Source organism: Clarias gariepinus, chromosome 16 (assembly GCF_024256425.1).
Source record: "Clarias gariepinus isolate MV-2021 ecotype Netherlands chromosome 16, CGAR_prim_01v2, whole genome shotgun sequence".
In the NCBI taxonomy this organism is placed as follows: domain Eukaryota; kingdom Metazoa; phylum Chordata; class Actinopteri; order Siluriformes; family Clariidae; genus Clarias; species Clarias gariepinus.
In genome coordinates this window covers 12,226,206-12,245,236 of record NC_071115.1, presented here as the reverse complement: position 1 = coordinate 12,245,236, position 19,031 = coordinate 12,226,206, and the positions used below count along the sequence as shown (strand labels likewise).

The following is a 19,031-nucleotide window of genomic DNA, read 5'->3' as shown; positions in this document are numbered from 1 at the left end:
CTGGGGAACTTTTCAGCAGGTAAACAGACATATGGCATTGTGGGAAATGTAGGAAACTTACTCAAATGAAAAAGCCAAAAAAATACTAATGAAAAATGGAAATCAACCAGAGCTTTCGTTAACTTACTAAATATACTTGGAAGTTATTTAATATTGCATATTAATTATAAAGATTAATATGCATGTTGTCTATGGTGGATTTTTACTTTACAGGTAAATTTCTGATTTAAATTAAATATTTTTTTAAGAATATAATTAATGAGTATATTTCAAAGTTTAGTAAGCTAATCAATTGTTAATCAAACAAACTGTTTATTAAACAAAGAGAAAAACAAGTTAGTGTTAGTACTTACCAGCAGTCTAGATAAAAAAATTAATCCACAATTTAGACACAATGCAGATTTGTTTGGTTTAAAAAGAGGAATTGGGTAAATTTGCTCCTTTATTGCTGTATCATTATAGTAAAAAACTATTAAAATTACATGTAACATTAAATGTGGATCACCAATCATCATTTTTAGTTATGCTTTAAAATTTCAACACAGTTTATCTACTAATATTAATTAGATAAGGTAAATGAATAAGATAAAATGAATGAAAACAAAGAGTGTTTACCTGGGCATAAATTGGAAATCAAGTGACCTTACACTGTGCCACGGGAGCTTAGTGGTTAACACCTGCACCTCCAGGGCCTGGATTCGATTCCCGCCTCGGTTTCTGTATGTAAGGATGCTCATACAGAAAAAGAACCAAATTCCAATTTTTTTGTATGGAGGCAGATATGTACAGGACTATGCAAAAGTCTTATCACATGCAAATAAATGCTGGGTGTCTTTAAAAATAAAAAACCTACAAGCCCAGTAAACGGTGATTAGCCTACAAAATTAAGGTTGCATATTAATTATAAATATTTATATGCAAGTCATCCATGATGGATTTTACTTTTCAAGTATAATTCTGGTTTAAATTAAATAACATGTTTTAAAGAGTGTAATATTTGGATATATTTCTATTTTTTGCCAAAACCCAAATACTGTACAGTACAGTACACAGAATAAGTAGAAGTAGTCGTTCCAATACTGTGTCACTGAGAGGCCCCGCCCCTTACTCGGGATTCGTCTCGGGCACGCGCATTTTGTGTTTAGCGCCATCTTAGGCGGAGACACGCAATTGAGTGAGATTTAACAGTATTTTTCGACGCCTTTTTTTCTTAATGCGTCACAGAAAAAAACGATGAATGTTGAACTTTTCAGCAAGGATCAGAGGGATGCCGAATCGACAGGCAGCGAGGACGTGATGACGCAATGCAGCGTGCGCGCGGCCGGTGGAGAGCGCGCCAAACCTGGAAGTGCGCGGCATCTTTGCGTCGTTTTCTTCCGATAAGATAAGAACTCTTCGTAACTAGCGATGGTTTCAGAAGCGAAGGCTATCCGCAAATTCGTCTCACGTGAGCTGCAGAGGTGCTCGGACCTCAGGTAAGCTGCTTTTCATGTATGTTTATAAAAAAAAAGTAAACTTCCTGTCAGTGTTTTTATAACGTAGGAAGTGGTGTACGAGAGGGATGGCTTTAAACATGTAAACACAGTAAACCCTGAAGAATATTCATGCACGTGTCGTATACGTGAATGCTGAAGTGCACGTCTTGATTGTGTGTAGTGCTTTGACACTTGGCATACTACGGAAGAAGTATCTGGAGCATGTGGGCAGGGAGTCGCTCAGTGCAGAACACAGGGAGCTGCTCAAGGTGATCGTAGAAGAGGAACTCTTAAACATGCAGGTATGGACCAGGTACTGACTGCACTTCATTGACTCAGTGCACCTTCCTCAGCTGTTTAATCAGAAACCCTGCATCTCTTGTACCTTTACAGGACAACAGCAGTGATGACGAACCTTTGATAAAGATTGCGGCTCCGCTACAGAACCAGAATAAACGCAAAAGGCAAGACGAAGATGATCACGAAGAGACACAGGACGAAGATGTGTCTAGAAAGAAGAAATCACGGTTTGCATCATCGCCTCCAGGTGACAATATCATGCTGTTTATCTTATCTGAGTTACCCCTGATCACGCCTTGTGCACTATATTTCAATTCAATTCAATTTTCATTGCCGCAAAGCAGCTTTACATAGTCAAAAGAATTATTTAAGTTTGTATGAAATGTGAATTTGTATGAATCAAAATAGTCAGTTTGTCCCTGGTGAGCAAGCCGAGGGCGACAGTGGCAAGGAAAAACTCCCTGAGATGGTAATAGGAAGAAACCTTGAGAGGAACCAGACTCAACAGGAAACCCATCCTCATCTGGGTGAAACAGAAAGCAGTACATGATCTGCATTTATACAGTGTGTTAGGTGGCAGGCAGTTCAGCTATAATAGCTGATGTTAATTGATGTTAATATGGAGTCCAGGTAGTTATTGAAGACCCAGGTAGACTTGTAGGAAGTTCCAGTCCTGAACTATCGAACTGTCAAGTCCCCAGAGAAACAGTTGCCAACACCAGTCAAGGCCAGAACCATTTTCTAGGTAGAGATAATCATCCTCAGACACGAGACGCATCCCAGAGAGACACACGGGGCATCCATGTGACGAGATCTTCAACCAGAAGCGGGGCACCAGGATGGGTCAGACGGGTCCGGAGGGCAGAGGGAGTCTGGATCACTGGCAGCTCGGGAACGACATGTGACAAATCTTTTTTTAGTATTCACCCAAACCTGTTAATTATTAAATGTATTTTAATCAGACATCCTGTATTTTAATCAGACATCCTCAGTGCACAAAGCAAGGACTATAAAATTGTGTGTGAAAGAACTTGACTGTCCTGACTTTAACCAGATTCAGCACTTTTGGGTCCACCTGGAACGGAGATTGCGAGCCAGGGCTTCTCGTCCAACACAAGAGCTGGCCTCAGAAACATTCCAATCATGTGGACAGTCTTCCCAGAAGAGTAGAAGCTGGTATAGTTACAATAGGGGGGCCAACTTCATATTTAACTTATGTAGTCATATGTAATGATATTGCAGGTTTGGCCAAATACTTTTGAAGAAGAAAAAACCTAGACACACTAGGGCTGGGCGATAAAACGATAACGATATGTATCGCGATAGACACGTGATCGATATCAATAAAAAATGTGTTTGATAATTTTTATTCTTTGTCGGAAGAAAACTGAGGTCGCGAAGCTAGTTTGGTTGCTGTCATGCGTTTCGCGACCGGCACTAGGACCCTGAAGTAGTACGGTCGCGATTCAGAAAGTATAAAAGGAGACAAGATGGCGCTGATGGGAAAGACAAACGAGTCGATGCATGTCCATTCTTTTATTTACCGCGTTGTCAGGCGATATTACAAACTTCCGGTTGGAATCCGTACTTAATTCAAACCAAAAACTTCTAAAAGAAAACAGGTTCAGGCTCTATATTCCAGCTCATCTCACATTTCTGCGTTCACGCACATTGGACTGCATTACCCACAAAGCATTGCCCGCACTGGACTACACTTCCGTAAACAGCTGCCGTAAAATCAACCACTCACCCGCAACAGCGGGTATAATTGTGTAAACTCTTGCTCTCGGCGTGAGAGAGTTCTTACAATGACTCGCATGGTTATCCTGCCTGTTCGCGCTATTTTCGCGTTTGGATTTTTGTCCACACTACAAGGGCTAACTGCTAGTCTTCTGGTCAGCTTCCGGTTGCCCGTGACAGTTGCATTAACAAGGGCACGTGCTCTCTGGTAACCTAGCAACGTAGGGAGTGATACACTAACGCCAATCATGTAACAGTACATCGATCATCTCACGCTTACATTGTTTAGGTGCCTGCTTTAACCCAGAATGGACCTTCTTGTGGCGAGAGAAGCTGGATGAATGGACAAAGGTCTTCCCACAGTGCTGGCACTCGTAGAGCTTGCCAGAGGCATGCGTCTGCTGGTGCTGCTTTAGGCTTGACAAGCGTACAAAGGTTTTCTTGCACACATTGCAGATGTAGCACCTGTCACTTACGTGCGTTTGCTCAAACTTGGCGAGGGCGACGCCACAGCCCGTATATGGCTGATCGTCGTTGTCATCATCATCATCATCATCTGCCAATGGCAGCCTTTTCTTACCCGAATTTGCGGCGCTTATTCTTCTTACAGTGTGTAGTAATTGGGTTTGTCACGTGAGCAGAGCTTCAAGCGGATCTTCAGGTCTGAGGACTTATCCAGTGTGTCTCTGCCCTGTGCGTAAGAGTTGAGCAGCTGCCGCACATGGGACACCTGGTGCTTGGACAGATTGGTGGATGTGCTGAACACCATGTCACACTGATTACACTGGTACTACTTCTCACCCAGAGCAAATTTGCTTTCTGCTTGCTGTGACTTCTTCTTCTTTGATCCACAGCCAGCCAGACGGGCGGGTGGGTGTCGTGTAGAGTGGCTTTAGTTTTTTATCAAGGCTTTTTTTTATGGATCAGCCTGTGGCGCGAAAGGCTCGAGCTGTGGTTGAACGACTTGCCGCATGCATTGCACGTGTGCAGTCTCTTGATTTTGTGGCACTTCTTGTGGATTGCCAGGAGCCGTTTGCCGTTGCATCGTACGCCACACAAGTTGCACTGAAGGAGCTTTTTCCCGTCCTCCGATTTGCCGCTCGCTTTAGAAAGCGGTAAGGTGGAATTGGCCAGATGGTCACCTGTAGAGTGTAGGTGCAGGTGGCGAGCCAGGCTGGTTGAATGGCTGTAGCTCTTTCCACAGATGTGACAGTTGTACGGCCTACCCTCCAAATGGGAGCCCCCTTTATCCCAGTCACTGTCCGAGCCATCGTCCTCCTCCTCTTCCTCCTCCCCAAGCTGGGTGCTCACAAGCACTGTGTGCTCATCTACATCGGAGACGCTCCTTACTTCCTCCTCCTGTGAGGCGATCAGGCCGGTTTCCGTGTCCTCGCACTCGGCATACACTGCCTCATACGGCACAAAGAACCGTTCGTCAGACTCAGTTTTAACCAGCTGGTCAGACGAAAAGCTCTCGTCCGATTCTCTTTTCACGCAGGACAGAGTAAATTTGGAGCCGACCTCGGCCCACTTGACCATGTACTCGATGGGCTGGGTATCGAGTTCCACCGTGATAAAGTCTGCTCCGAGAGCGTCTGGGTCAGACGACGTTAACTCGACTCCTGTGTCCTCCATCGGGTCCGGTGTTTAACGGTCCAGTGTTGTCAAACACTTTTGAGTTATGGGCAACGCAGTTCTCTGGATATCACAGTCTGACTTCACAGCTCAGTGACTCCGAGACACACAGACACACAGCACCGCCTTACACCAGGACGACTTTCAGTACGCTAGACACCCGTGTGTGTTTATATATATGTGTGTGTGTGTGTGTGTGTGTGAGCGTTACAGTAAATGCAGATGGAAATTCACAACAGAAACTGAAAACCAGGCGGCCATGTTCCACGTAAACGCGGCGAGGACATCATGTCTCCCCGCCGATCACACTGTGTACCGCAGATCACACAGTCTGTTCTGCAATATGTCTCGGGGAACGACTGAAAGAACTAGAATTGAAAGTCATTACCGAGCATCTGGCCTGAAAACAGCCGTCTTTTGGTCCTCGCAATGATCTGACTGCTCGCTCCTGCCGCACCTCTGCCAGATCATAAACAATGGCGTTTGATTGCGCCATGTCGTTGTCCCATGCTGGTCTACTAGATTCCTCTTCAAAAGCAGAAAATGCACTTATTTTTTACCTTTTTTTTTTTTTTTTTTCATTTTGCACCGTAATTTTAAGTGTTCATTGTGACTTTAGACTTTTGTTAACATTTTAATTATTTGAGTTTTCCATGGTTATTGACATTTTCGTCTTAATAACTGAGGGGACTATGATCAGAGGAAGGTTACGTTCAAAATAAAAATGTTTAAATGTAATATATTTTTCTCCTGGTTCTTATTTTAAATGGAGAGAGAGACCATTGAAGACCAAGAACCATTGGCTTAATTTTGATTACATGATGCTCGGCAGACAAAGCGTATGTGTACTGCTCATAGTGCAAAACCCCGCCCGTTTATCAAGTTAAAATTTATTAAAAGTCTGTTACAGTCTGCTACTTCCAAGAAACTGCAAAACCATTGTAGTTAGAGCTTTCAGAGGGCAGTGACACAAAACATATCTGTCCAAATCTGCATAAAAAAAGTTATTTGCCTTTGACATGTTCATCCAGTTTGTTTGAAACAGGAGAAGATGAAGTAAAATTTATCTGCCTTTACTGACCACCTATCTGATCTTTAAAAAGGACACTAACACCAGATGTAAATGAAGCATCTCAGAGTTCTGAGCCTTGGAGTTCGGTTGGTGTTGGTGATCGTATAAAGGACAAGCCAGCATTAATCATCCATATCAACTATGGATCTTCAGGTGTACATTTTGTTTAACCTTACAATCACTGTGTTTCAGATTCCCCAGACTCTGGAATAGAGAAAGTAGCAAATGAGGAACAGTTTAAAGAAGAAGATGATGAGGAGGGAAGTGGTAAGGACATGGAAGAAGAAAGTGAAAAAGAACAAGCAAAGGTTCGAAGGAAGAAGACAAAAGAAAAATCCAATGTGCAAAGAAATAGGAAGGGGGAAATAAGCACAGAAAGTGATGAAGAGGAGGAGGAGGAGATGAGAAAAAATAAGGTGAAAAAGAAGAAAGGGAAAGTTTTAGATAGTGAGGAAGATGATGACATCAGCTCCAGCAGTTCAGAAGAAGACAAGGAAAATCAGCAAGCAAAACCAAGCAAGAGCTCTGACAGCGAGGACGAGGTGAGTGATGAAGCAAAAGAAAATCAGAAAAAAGCAAAAGCTAGAGACGGAAGGAAAAAAAAGAATCTAAGTTCAGACAGCTTGGAGAAGGTAAGTGAAGAAGAAATTAAAAGCAAAAGTGACAAAAAGGTTGCTGGAAAAAAGAGCAAAGCAGCGACTCAGAAGAAGAAAAAAAAAGAGGATAAAGAATCAAAGTCACCGGAGAGTGAGGCTGTAAGAAAAGTGCAGAAGGAAGTCTTTGGGAGTAGCTCTGACAGTGAAGAAGACGAGACAGAGAAAACGGAAAGGAAAGGAACGAGTGAGAGCAGTGATGATGAGAGTGACGAAGAACTGAGCAAAAAGAAACCTGTTAATAAAATGTCCTCTAATGCAGAAGTGAAAGGAACAGGTACAGGTTCTGCCATTTTCACTTTTAATCCTGTTCTTAGTTTTACTGTGAGGTCTTCTCATGTCAGACATCTTATTCTTCCCTAATGAAAGCAAAGGATAAGAACAGGAAAGAGGAAAATGATTTAGACTCCTCTTCCTCCCTGCCCTCTCTGGAGGAAGACGAAGGAGCACTGGTGAGGAAACCGAAACAGGATGACGAGAAGAAAAAAAAGAGTATGTCGAAGAAAAAGAGTACAGAAAAGAGCGACAGCAAGTCCAAAGGAGCAAAGGTGAATGATAAGGCTGTCAATTCCACCTTTTGTTTATTTTCAATACCTGTTAAAATTTGCCTATATTGATATAATGAGAATGAAATTTCTTATCAGATTTCCATTTTTTACCACAGCAGTTTGTCCAGCATTATAGTATTATAGCATTTAATGATGGTGGTTATGAAGTTATATTTACAAAGCCCTGACATAAATGTTAATGTTATGAATTTGAATATGACACTACTATAGAAACAATAACATATTAGCACGTACAAGCACATTAACACAAATCTATTAATTAATTAAAGCCAGCACTACTGTCCGGGTCATGTTGTTAAAGAACCTTTGTGAATAAAAAAAATAATAAATAAATAAAATAAAATGGATTTTTTTGACATTTAAAAGGTTTTTCTAAACCCATTAAATCTGCATAACCAATTTTGAGTGTTTATGATCAGTTCAATGCTTACTACTGACTGTTTGACCTACAGGAGGAGGAGAATAAAGCCGTGTCTAGACTTAAGCGCTACATCACTCTCTGTGGTGTGTGGCGTAACTATAAGAAGCTGTTCGAGGGCTGTCGCTCTGTGAAGGCCAAGGTGGCTGTGCTGAAGAAAGAACTTGAAGATCTTGGGGTGGAAGGTCAGAGAAACTTAACTCCTCTACAAGTATATTTATTTTTCTTAATGTTTATGTGGAGTGTAATAATATCAGGTGTCAATACTTGTCTTCTTTAGGTCAGCCATCCATAGAAAAGTGTAAGAAGGCTAGAATGAAGAGAGAAGAAGCAAAGGAGCTGGCAGAACTGGATGTCAGCAACATAATCACCACTCAGGGTACATTGCTGATATACTGATTTTCTTGATCCAGGACAAAACATAACACTTGTTTTAGCACAATCGTTGTAGTTGTGGTTTCAATTAGTAAAACTTTTAGTCCCAAATCCATGATGTATAAATTATGAAGAAACTTTAGGTTGTTTAAATTAATTTAAATGCATTACCAACAAAACAGCTCATCTTTAAAGGGTAGTTTGGATATGTTTTATGTCTGTAAATAAAAATTGAGGTGAATATATGTACATTACAATACAGTAGGTCTTGGTCTTTCTAAGTGTTCCTGCTCTGCACACTGACCGTGAACTTTGTCACCCAGAATAGAGGAACAGTGAAAGTAAGTGCGTCCAAATCCCACAAACCACATTCCATGAAACAATTCATTTTAAAGTTTAGCTGAGTCTTATGAAGCTTCTGCAGTCCCACTGAGCTAAATCAAATTTATTTTATATATATATTTTTCAAAGTAACTAGCCATAAGGCTAACTAATAATAGCCATCCGACTGGTTCCGGGGGGTGAACATTTTTCACACATTCTGTGTAACAAACTTCCATGGTCAGTGTGCAGAGGAGGAAAACTTATAACAACATAGACCTATGGTATTTTCAGACAGACTTGGAAGAAATCTGAACTATCCCTTTAAACAATCTTCCTCCTTTGTTTCTGTTTCCTGTACTGTAAGTTAATCTCTTTGTTTTTAGGTCGTCCTAAACGGCGAGCTGCATCACCATGGACGAGTCTTCAGAGCAGCTCACCTCCTCCGACAGCCTACAGACGTGTGGTTAACTCTGATTCAGACAGTGAGGATGACAATACAGAGAGGCCCCGCAAGAAAACAACAAACTGGAGCAACCTGCAGGGGATCATCAGCGATGATGCAGACAGCGACTAGCCAGTTTCCTCTATATATAGACTGTACAAGCTCATCCGTCCGTTCTGTGTTTGTTTTGCTATGGCGAATATTTAACTGTGTACTACTTTTATATATTAATGTCCCTTTATGCAAGTTATTGAAGTAATAAAGAATTTATTTGTACTTGTTCTTCCTTTTTATTTCTTTTCTTTTTTTTTTTTAACATACTCTGAACAATGAACATGGAAAGAGGCTAGTCATACGGCACTTTATAGGTTTCTTTGAGATAAGGTTCATGAAAAAGCTGTGATGTTTCTCTTATCCTGTTAGATAATTTTTTAGATTTCACATAGGAATCTCGAGGTTTTATAGACCAGTGTTTGTTTATTTATTTAAATAAATAAGTAGATGTAATGTCTGGTTCAGATTTTAAATTATATGCAACACAAGGCTCATTCTGTGTAATAAAAGTTATGGGGAAATTACATTTGTTCCAAAGTTTTATGCTGGGTGAATAAGCAAGTATATGGTGCTATTTCATTCTACTATTTCCCTGTCCCAAGTTTTATCTTTTAGAGATGAGATGTGATACAGTGTAATTGCTGTTAATGAGTAAACCAAGTATATTTTACATTTGACAAACAAATTTATGCACATGATCTCCTGTACATGTTTTCATATAAAATCCTCATCCAGGAGGATGTAATTCTGCAAACATGAATCTCAAGTTTACATGGTATTCCAGACATGAGCAGGCAAAAAGGTGAAATACTGTGTGGAAAGTCACGTAATATACATTAGTGCTTTAAATTAGATGGAATTGAAATTAGGTAAAATGGAAATACAGCATGCATCTCAAGGTCTTTCTGGATAGGATAGGAGGAGTGAGATGATGGAGATAGGAAGGAACAGACAGAAGAGATTGGGGGAGCCACGGTTACCATTTGAGACTGTAACAAAGCCAGGCTGTTTTGTGTTAATATAGCTATTTATCCAGTTTTGGTACTGAGACACTCTGGTGTACACACCAGGGATTTTAGGTAAAGCGCAGTCATAGCCGAAGCTCACAATCCCAGCCTGGACCCAGGTTGTGTTGTGCTTGAAGACCAGTGGACCTCCAGAATCCCCCTGCATGGACAACAAACTGTTAGCTACATGTACATGCCTGCATTTCTCTGCCATGTGAGTCTGTACTGTGACCAGACTTATAAAAAAAGGGTTGGTTTCTTGCCTGGCATGAGTCCTTGCCCCCCTGAGTGAGGCCAGCACACATCATATTGCCTGTGATGGTATCAGAACCGTAAGATTTTGCACAGTCACTGTTACTGATAATCGGGATCTGCACCTCCTGCAAGGTTTTAGGGGATGGTAGAACCACTATGGAAATCCATAATATTTTTTTTACCAACATGCGTTGAAAAAACATCTTTATACATTTAATATTAAAAATATTAAACATTAAAAAAAGAAAGTTCACTGTTCATGGTTTACTCACCACCAGACCTGATGTCACCCCATCCTGTGACCCAGACATCAGTTTTAGGGGGAAAATCACTGTTGGCTGCTGCCAGGCACACCGGCATGACATAGTTGTTAAAAACCACTGGGAGAGTAAGCTTGAGTAGTGCAATGTCATTGTTGTTGTTAATTGAGTTAAAGTACGGATGTATGATAACTCTGCTTATGCCTCTTTGCTGCATATTAGGGTAAGGCCCTTCGAGGTTTCCCATCCCTAGATAGACGGTGTCCTTTGTGCTGAAAATCAAAGTACAGAGTGAGTCAGAATGAATCTCACCGATAATCCGCTGCTACTGTCTGCCATATAATGTCTCAATGACTAATCATTCCAACATTTATATTTACAATAAACGGTCATAAAAAAATAACTCCAGTACAAATACAGTATAGGACAATACAAAATGCGAGCAGCCACATTATTATTGTATATTCATTTTAGAGTTTTTCCATCCACACCTTGGGAAACAGTGAGCAGCTGTTAAGACCCAGAGCTCATTGATCAGGCTGCCTCCACAGAAATGCATTATATTTGTCTGAATGCTGACCTGCCAAGGCCAAGAACCGGGAATGGCATTGCTACCACCCACAATCTTGTTGTTCAAGGGTGGCCGACCACACACTGGTAGAAAACAGGAAGGAAGGAAGGAAGGAAAGATAAAAAGAACGAACAAATAATCAAACACACTAATTAAGAATTATGTATGGAATTATTCATTATACAATAAACACATCTAAATACTGTAGATGAGTAGGCCTACATTGCTTGTTTATAATAATAAACTCCTGTATGTTTTTAGGTGGTAATGGAAAGTCTCTTATCATCCATCCCGCTTTGTATACAGGGTTGCAGAGGGCATGAAGCCTGTCCCAGGAAACTTAAGACATGAGACAGGGTACACCCTGGACAGGATGCCGATCTATCATACATACACACACTCCAGGCAATTTGGGAACACCAATTAGCCTAATCTGCATGTCTTTGGGAGGAAACCATGCATGGGAAGAACATGCACAAACTCCATGCACACCGAGGCGGGAATCAAACCTGACCAGGAATCAAACCCGAACCCAGGAGGTGCAATTTGATGGTGCTAACCACAAAGCCACCATGCCACATTGGTTTTCAGTAGCATTTAAATATTTTTTTGTGTTTTTATTATACTGTACAATCACAGAAGTAAATGAAATTAGAGATGATATATTGATTTGTTACATTATGTCAAACTATGATGACTGCAGTTTGTTTCGCAAAAAGAAATGGCATAATTATTTTTCTGACCCAAGTCTGTTTATGTTAATCCAAAACTTACCATCTAGTTGGGAAAATGAGCCTGATGGAGAAATAAAAAGAACACAGTTACATGTATTGCTTGTCTACTAATGCATCTGCAATGTCCATTTAACAAATTATTCTTTACAAATACCCGAGTTAATATCTTTTCTAAAAGATAATAGCTTATCTAAATTCTCGCTAGGATTTCAGTTTGTTCTAAATTTCCCAACTTCTGTATATGTGCAGGTTTTGCATAATTTGAGCTGTAATCTTGACCCTTATCATATTGCTTAATCACAAGGTAAATGAATGAAGAAATGCTTTATGGCTTTAAATTTATTTAAAGATCAATTTTATATTGGAAACAATATATCCTGATCTACTATATGCGAATGCAGGAAGCATTTTTAAAGTGTTGCTACTATACATAGTATAAAATGTTTAATGGAATTTTTCTTTTCTTTTCAATTTAATGAATCAAATTAGTCATTTAATCCATCATGACTCTGTCACTAAGCATGTCAGATAGTCAAAAGTTTGAAGAACATGTTGGAAAGCAAAGATACAATAGAAATGTAAAAAATCCATACTTTCACTGCATTCGATTAAGCTGTTTTTGATTAAACATTCAATTAACAATAAACATTAAATAAACAATAATTTAAAAGAAAACAAGACCATGCAGTTATATGCTGGGCATGTTCAATGTTAATGAAATATTTTAATTAATGTTTTGTAATTGTCAGTCTAAAAATTGGAATCCATTTTAAATACAAACCATTGTTTGTATTTGGTCTTATAAATGTTCACTTCAAAATTCAGTGTGAACGATCTATACCCTCACAAACCTTGGGCAAAGAAAGACTGCAAGTATGTCATTAGGGGTTTAGTATCTCTAACTTGCATAGCAATTTTGCCCATTTTTCCTTACATTGCTACACATATTGAGCGTGTTTTTGATATGGTGGTATCAAAAAGTTTTGAGATTTGCACACCACAAAGCCGGTTGCTTTGAGATTCGTCCTCCCTCAGACGACTTAAAACCTAGCAGCAGAATTTGCTAATGACGGTCTGGTCCATGGGAATGAATTCTCAACGCACAACGTTGCGAATGTTGAAAAAGATGATATGCATGCACTTGGTCGAACTGCGGACCTGCAGTTGATGATGGACTCTCCCAATCCATAACACGCTGAGGGAGTTCTTGACAGACTTCGACTTTAAATGTCTGCATTTTGCCACAGTTTTACCACATCAAAGATGTTTGTTTGAATTCATATTTGGTCGCTGGGAAGGTCACTAAAAACCCTCTCACTGCAGCCACAGCTTTCTGTTCTTGACTGAAAGATATGGAACCAAATGTGGTCTTCCGCTGAGGAGTTGCAATTTCTGAGATGTTTTTGTGGTTATCTGAGTTACTGTAGCCTTTTTGTCAGCTGCAACCAGCCTGAGTATTCTCATTGGATCATTATAATCATCAAGGCATTTCCATCTGCAGTGATTGTGTTGTATGTGAGAATCTCAGGAAAGCAGCAGGTAAAGACAATCATATCAGTCTTATTGGCACCAACAGGCATTTCATGGTCAAAATAATCAAGATCGTCTGTACATATATTTGTATTTTTATTTTAAAAGGCGGAAGAAAAGATGTACTGTTAAACTTAACTTGAAAGATCCTAAATATAAGACATTTGTATTTCAAAAAAATTATTGAAACGTTTTTGAATAACAATGTTATTGGTTAAGCTAACACCTGCAATGTGCTGTATAAGTAAAAAAATGCCATCAATCTTTACTTTACTTACAAAGTACAAATACTTGAGTTTCAATTAATCTCATCTTTTGTCTTATTAAATATGAATAAGGTTTACAAAGTTTAAGTAAATATTTGGTACATTTAATGTTAACTTCATCATAACCAATGTTTTATGTGTACCTACCTGTAACATTAAAGAGTACAGTACAAACAACAAGCACAAATTTCCACAAATGAATCTCCATAATATTGTGTTTCCTCTGACTCCAGGTCGTCTTTTATCTCTTTGTGCCTAGTGTTTCAAATTTTCTAAGATGTTTCTCCCTTCTTTGCGAGCACCTGTCTGTTATCTACCCTATCTGAGTTACATGTGTACATGTCCTCATGGGAGGTTTGTCACAGGAGGCAACTTTTATTGCATTAGATTAGATTAAACTTTATTGACACTGTAAAGAGTACAAGTACAATGGAATGCATTTTAGCACGCAATTGAATTGTGCAGTAATAGTAAAATGTAGGATAGGCAGGTAAATTGAAAGAAGAAAATGTGAATTCCCACAAAGATACCAACCTGGCCTTACGAAAGAACCAAGGACCCTTGACAGCACATTGTGGCCAAATGGAAAATATGTACATTTGAAATAATAACAGAATGAGAATAGGTGCAGTAGTTTCTATCTGACTTTTCACAATATAAACACTACCAGTCAAAAGTTTGGATACACCTTCTCCTTCAGTGTTTTTTCTTTATTTTTATCATTTTCAAGAAAGGTGGATACTTTAAAGGATTGAAAATATAAAATAGGTTCTGGGTTATTTAAAAGGTTTTTGTTGACCTTTTAAAATTAATAATATAATATATAACATAATTTCAATGGCTTCAGTATTAATATACAATGTTTAAAACAATCCAAAAGAATTAAATAAGAAAGTGTGTCAAACCTTTTGACTGATACATTGTGTACATGTATAATAGAAAATATAACCTCCTTTAAAGCTAATTTCTTATTTATCAGAGCATGAATAACAATTGTGCTGTCTTCACCAACTACAAAGCAATAATCATTAATAAAAATAAAAAATACACAATAGATTTTAAAATGTAGTCATTCAGAAACCAACATTCAGAAACCAGGTGTGAAACCCTGTACAGAGGGGCCCAAAAATGTATACACACTTCAAAATGATTTTTTTTTATTACTAAACATTAAATGTTGTGATTACTGACCTATGTAAATTAAACATAATACTACACATTGCTGTCATAATTAAATTTTCATAAAAAAAAATTAATTTAAGATTTTTTAATTCAAAACGCCCTAAACAGTAGCTAATTAAAGAAAGTTAATAATAGGTTTGTTGACCCTTTGGTTGAAATATAGTCTCAGGAACAAATTGTGCAGGTTTATAGTTAAATTAGCTGCTTATATAACTCTAAAACTATATATACTGCTCAAAAAATAAAGAAAACACTTAAACCATGCATACACATATGAAAGGCATTCAAGTCAAGTGTTTAAGTGTTCCCTTTATTTTTTGAGCAGTATATAAAGTGGAGCCTTGGATTGTGAGTACCCTGGTCTGCAAGCATTTTGCAAAACGAGCAAAATTTTAAAATAAATTTTAACTTAATAAATGAGCTGGGGCTTGATATGAGAGTAGTACGCATATGCTTTGAGGCAATGGTTAATCAATTAAGGCTACGATTATAATCGTCACCCATCCTCAATCTCAGTGCTCATGTGTCACTTGTACTGTATAGTCAACACCCGTGTGCACGTGTACTGTTTATTATAACATTGTGACCACATGTGTGTGGGTGGGTGTGTGTGCGCGCATAAAGCAAAAGCAAGTGTTATTTGAGAGGTTCCTTGTTAAAGATCCAGAGTCTCACTCAGTCAGAAAGCAGTGATTTCATTAACGTGTACGTGCGCACAGATGTCATTAGAGAGGTTCCTTTTTAAAAACTTTCCCGACCAAACAGTAGATACACACACCGATACACACACGTGTGCACACAGAAACACTGCTCTGGATTCTTTTTAAAGGTAAAATGCAGGTTATTCTGCTTTATGTTAACTTTATATTTTGTGTGAATAATTTTTATATAAATATTTCGGGCTGTGGAACAAATAATCAGAGTTTCAATTATTTCTTATAGGGAAATTTTCTTTCATATACGAGTGCTCATATACTATATACTGTACCATGTAGCCTCAGCTTTAGCAATAAAAACTATAACATGTTTACTTATTTTTACTTTATTTATCTCAGGTCGTTTGGAGTAACGTTTTCGCCCCCTCTTCTTTAAAAGATTGGTTCAGATTTTTGATTTTTGAGGGCATATGTCAACATTCTGTTAAGGCAACTACAACTCGGTCGCTAGGCGGTGACATCGTGAACCAAATCAAGGCAAACTGTATGGAGTATGGAGTTAATTATGTGCCAAAATTTAACAAACAAACACAATCTGCTTTGCAAAGAAAAAAACAACTTCCTCACAAATGCAGCGTTTTGCAAACAAACACAATCTGCTTTGCAAAGAAAAAAAAATCGACTTTCTCACAAATGCACCCAACATATTTTCTCACAAATGCAACTTCCTCTTCCAAAACAGCAGATGGCGCTATCGGTCAGTTTACTCTATTCTCCTGAGACCTCAAACAACGTGTTTATATGGTTTTATAACAGACGTATGCGACATGATGCATCAAAATCTTTTATAATTAGTGATCTTATCTACATTTAAATAATCTTTAACAAAGTTATAAGGGGGGAAAAAGCTTTAAATGAACAGTAAACATACTGAATTACAGACAGAATTCTATTACAAACCTGCTTGTAAAAAGTTTTATAAATTTCATGCAGTCTAATACAATGATTCTTGCATCTTACTGTATCTTCACCTCGCGCTGCAACAGCTGTCCACAATGTAGGATTGTAATACAGACACAGATTATTTAAATGTAGATATGATCACTAATTATAAAAGATTTTGATGCATCATGTCGCATACGTCCGTTATGGATATAAAAAGCCAATGGCAGTTCTTTCAGCCTTCAATAGTTAATTAAAATGCAGCTGTGGTTTGATATAACTGTATTCCTCTACAGGGCTCTATGCTAAAGATAGTGGATTATTAATATGTCTGGCTGGCTGGATATATAATAGACGCCTCAAAACTATTCCCCACTCATATTCCTCTGGGACATAAGGGTAAATCATATAAACACGTTGTTTGAGGTCTCGGGAGAATAGAGTAAATTGACCGATAGCGCCATCTGTTCCTGTTTTGGAAGAGGAAGTTGCTCCAGTGCATTTGTGAGAAAATAGGTTGGCGCATTTGTGAGAAAATACGTTGGGCGCATTTGTGAGAAAGTCGTTTTTTTTTTTTTGCGAAGCAGATTGTGTTTGTTTGCAAAATGCTGCATTTGTAAGAAAGTTTTTTTTTTCTTTGCAAAGCAGATTGTGTTTGTTTGCAAAACGCTGCATTTGTGAGGAAGTTGTTTTTTTCTTTGCAAAGCAGATTGTGTTTGTTTGTTAAATTTTGGCACATAATTAACTCCATAGCCGTGCCGTCGCCGGCACAGGCCGGTGTGTGTTTGACATTTTGGCGTTTACAAACCTTACCCGAAAGCACGGGTTTAAAGTGCTCCCAACTGTTGCGTGCTCCGTGGAGGAATGCGCTTCAGCGGTAGCAAGGTTAATCGGCGGGAGGAGCATTGTGTCCGCCGCCCGCATAAACAAGGCTGTAGTGTTCTTTGTTGATGAGATTCACAAAGCTGAGACAGTAATAGCCAGCAAGGTTGTAATTAAGGATACCTTGATTAATGTTCTCCCCCTTGGTACTCCCGCAAAAAAAGTGATGATCTCTAATGTTCCCCCATATATTGACAATGATGTTTTGAGTAAACAGCTATCCAGATTTGGAAAATTAGTGTCGCCCATTAAAATGATACCAGCAGGCTGCAAAGACCCTGAGCTCAGACATATCTTCTCTTATAGAAGACACATGTACATGATCTTAAACAGCAGAGATGAAGATCTGAACATCATGTTCAAAGTAAACGCACACGGGGAGGAATTTGCCATTTTTGCAACTTCAGGAAACTTAAAATGTTTTGGCTGTGGTCGAGAGGGTCACTTAATCTGGAACTGTCCTGAAAAAGAAGCTACAGCCAACCAGGAGACAGAAATAAACAAGCAAATAAATGATAAGCAAGATAATGGAGCAAATAGTGTACAATCAACTGGACAGGAAGAAACTAAACAACAAGAAGGAAACACTGAGAGCCAAGAAGAAGGAAAAACTACTGAGCAGGAAAAGAAGCAGATGGAGAGAGAAAAAGAAAACCTTCAAGTTACCGTGAGTGAGAATGTTTTTTAGAACACACAACTGACCAACAGTCAAAGCAATGATGAATGCATAGGTTTAGAAAACACCGGCATGAACACAGATGATGTTGGTTTTACTCTGGTTAGGCCTAAAAGAAAATCTAGAGCGGGGAATAGTGGGCCTCAGACCAGAAAGAGAGGGCTAGTTGAAATAGAAAAAGAAAAACAAATCATAAAGAGTCAGGAAACAGAAGCCAAATCCAGCAGCGAATAAGATACAAATACAAAATTAGAAAGTAATAAAGACAAGCAAAACGGGGACGAACCAATTGGCAGATATAAAAAAAAAAGAGATAAAACAATTTCTTCAAAAAACAAAAAATCTGAAAGGAGTAGACCAGTTCTTTCCCAATAAACAAAACTTTATCAACTCAGCAATGGCCATAATAAGAGAAAAACACAGGGAAATATTTAGACTTAAGAAGTTTGTAACCAGAACCAGGCAAGATTTGCAGTGTGAAGATGAAGAGAGTGCGTAAAACAAACCCTGTAGAATGAATGTTTCTTTCATACTTTCCCAATTTTTTTTATTCATGACTGATTTTAACATCGCTTCCTTAAACAATAGGGGGCGGGGGGGTTGGGGGGGATGTTGGGGGATTGGGGGAGGGATACTAGATTAATAATAGTTACAGCAAAATACGAACATTTTAATCCAGTATTAATCAATGCATACGCCCCACCCAGTGGTCCTGAAAGAGTCTTATTTTTAAACAAAGTGAATGAACTCTTAACCAGCGATTCTAAAGACTTTCTGTTCTTAGGAGGAGTTTTTAACTATACCCAAAATGATTCAATAGATAGGAATCATATGGAACCCCATGCAGCATCTAAATATGCTTTAACACGTGTTATAAAAACTCATAATCTGGTAGATGTCTGGAGAAGACTGCATGGAACTGAGAGACAATACACATGGGCACATTCTAGAGATCGGTTTATTTCACTAGCTAGATTAGATAGATTTTATTGTTTTAAACAAAATTTTAATGT

At 38.7% G+C, this 19,031-nt stretch overlaps 2 protein-coding genes across 2 annotated transcripts; one reads left to right on the top strand and one right to left on the bottom strand.

The window, feature by feature from the left end:
• The first annotated feature begins 1,207 nt into the window (after positions 1 to 1,207).
• hirip3 (HIRA interacting protein 3) lies at positions 1,208 to 9,284 on the top strand. The gene is made up of 8 exons (XM_053514427.1): positions 1,208 to 1,475; positions 1,657 to 1,777; positions 1,869 to 2,022; positions 6,415 to 7,152; positions 7,245 to 7,423; positions 7,897 to 8,047; positions 8,143 to 8,241; positions 8,945 to 9,284. Exons 1-8 carry the CDS (start codon positions 1,408 to 1,410, stop codon positions 9,133 to 9,135), a joined length of 1,701 nt encoding a protein of 566 aa, XP_053370402.1. The 5' UTR covers positions 1,208 to 1,407; the 3' UTR covers positions 9,136 to 9,284.
• Positions 9,285 to 9,375: 91 nt separating this feature from the next.
• On the bottom strand, positions 9,376 to 14,007 carry LOC128544382 (serine protease 27-like). Its single transcript, XM_053514431.1, has 6 exons — positions 13,828 to 14,007; positions 11,925 to 11,945; positions 11,071 to 11,233; positions 10,592 to 10,851; positions 10,328 to 10,473; positions 9,376 to 10,224 (listed from the first exon to the last, which is right to left on the bottom strand). The coding sequence occupies exons 1-6, from the start codon at positions 13,886 to 13,888 to the stop codon at positions 9,952 to 9,954; spliced, it is 924 nt and encodes a 307-aa protein (XP_053370406.1). The 5' UTR covers positions 13,889 to 14,007; the 3' UTR covers positions 9,376 to 9,951.
• Positions 14,008 to 19,031: the final 5,024 nt, after the last annotated feature.

What these genes read in the sequence shown, in the direction of transcription:
- hirip3 (XM_053514427.1), top strand. Translation starts at nt 1,408, where the DNA reads ATGGTTTCAGAAGCGAAGGCTATCCGCAAATTCGTCTCACGTGAGCTG. An exon ending in AGGAACTCTTAAACATGCAG is followed by an intron (nt 1,778 to 1,868) that starts GTATGGACCAGG and finishes GTACCTTTACAG; the next exon opens with GACAACAGCAGTGATGACGA. An exon ending in CAACATAATCACCACTCAGG is followed by an intron (nt 8,242 to 8,944) that starts GTACATTGCTGA and finishes CTTTGTTTTTAG; the next exon opens with GTCGTCCTAAACGGCGAGCT.
- LOC128544382 (XM_053514431.1), bottom strand. Translation starts at nt 13,888, where the DNA reads ATGGAGATTCATTTGTGGAAATTTGTGCTTGTTGTTTGTACTGTACTC. An exon ending in TGTACTCTTTAATGTTACAG is followed by an intron (nt 11,946 to 13,827) that starts GTAGGTACACAT and finishes TTTCTCCATCAG; the next exon opens with GCTCATTTTCCCAACTAGAT. An exon ending in GGGGCAAGGACTCATGCCAG is followed by an intron (nt 10,225 to 10,327) that starts GCAAGAAACCAA and finishes TTGTCCATGCAG; the next exon opens with GGGGATTCTGGAGGTCCACT.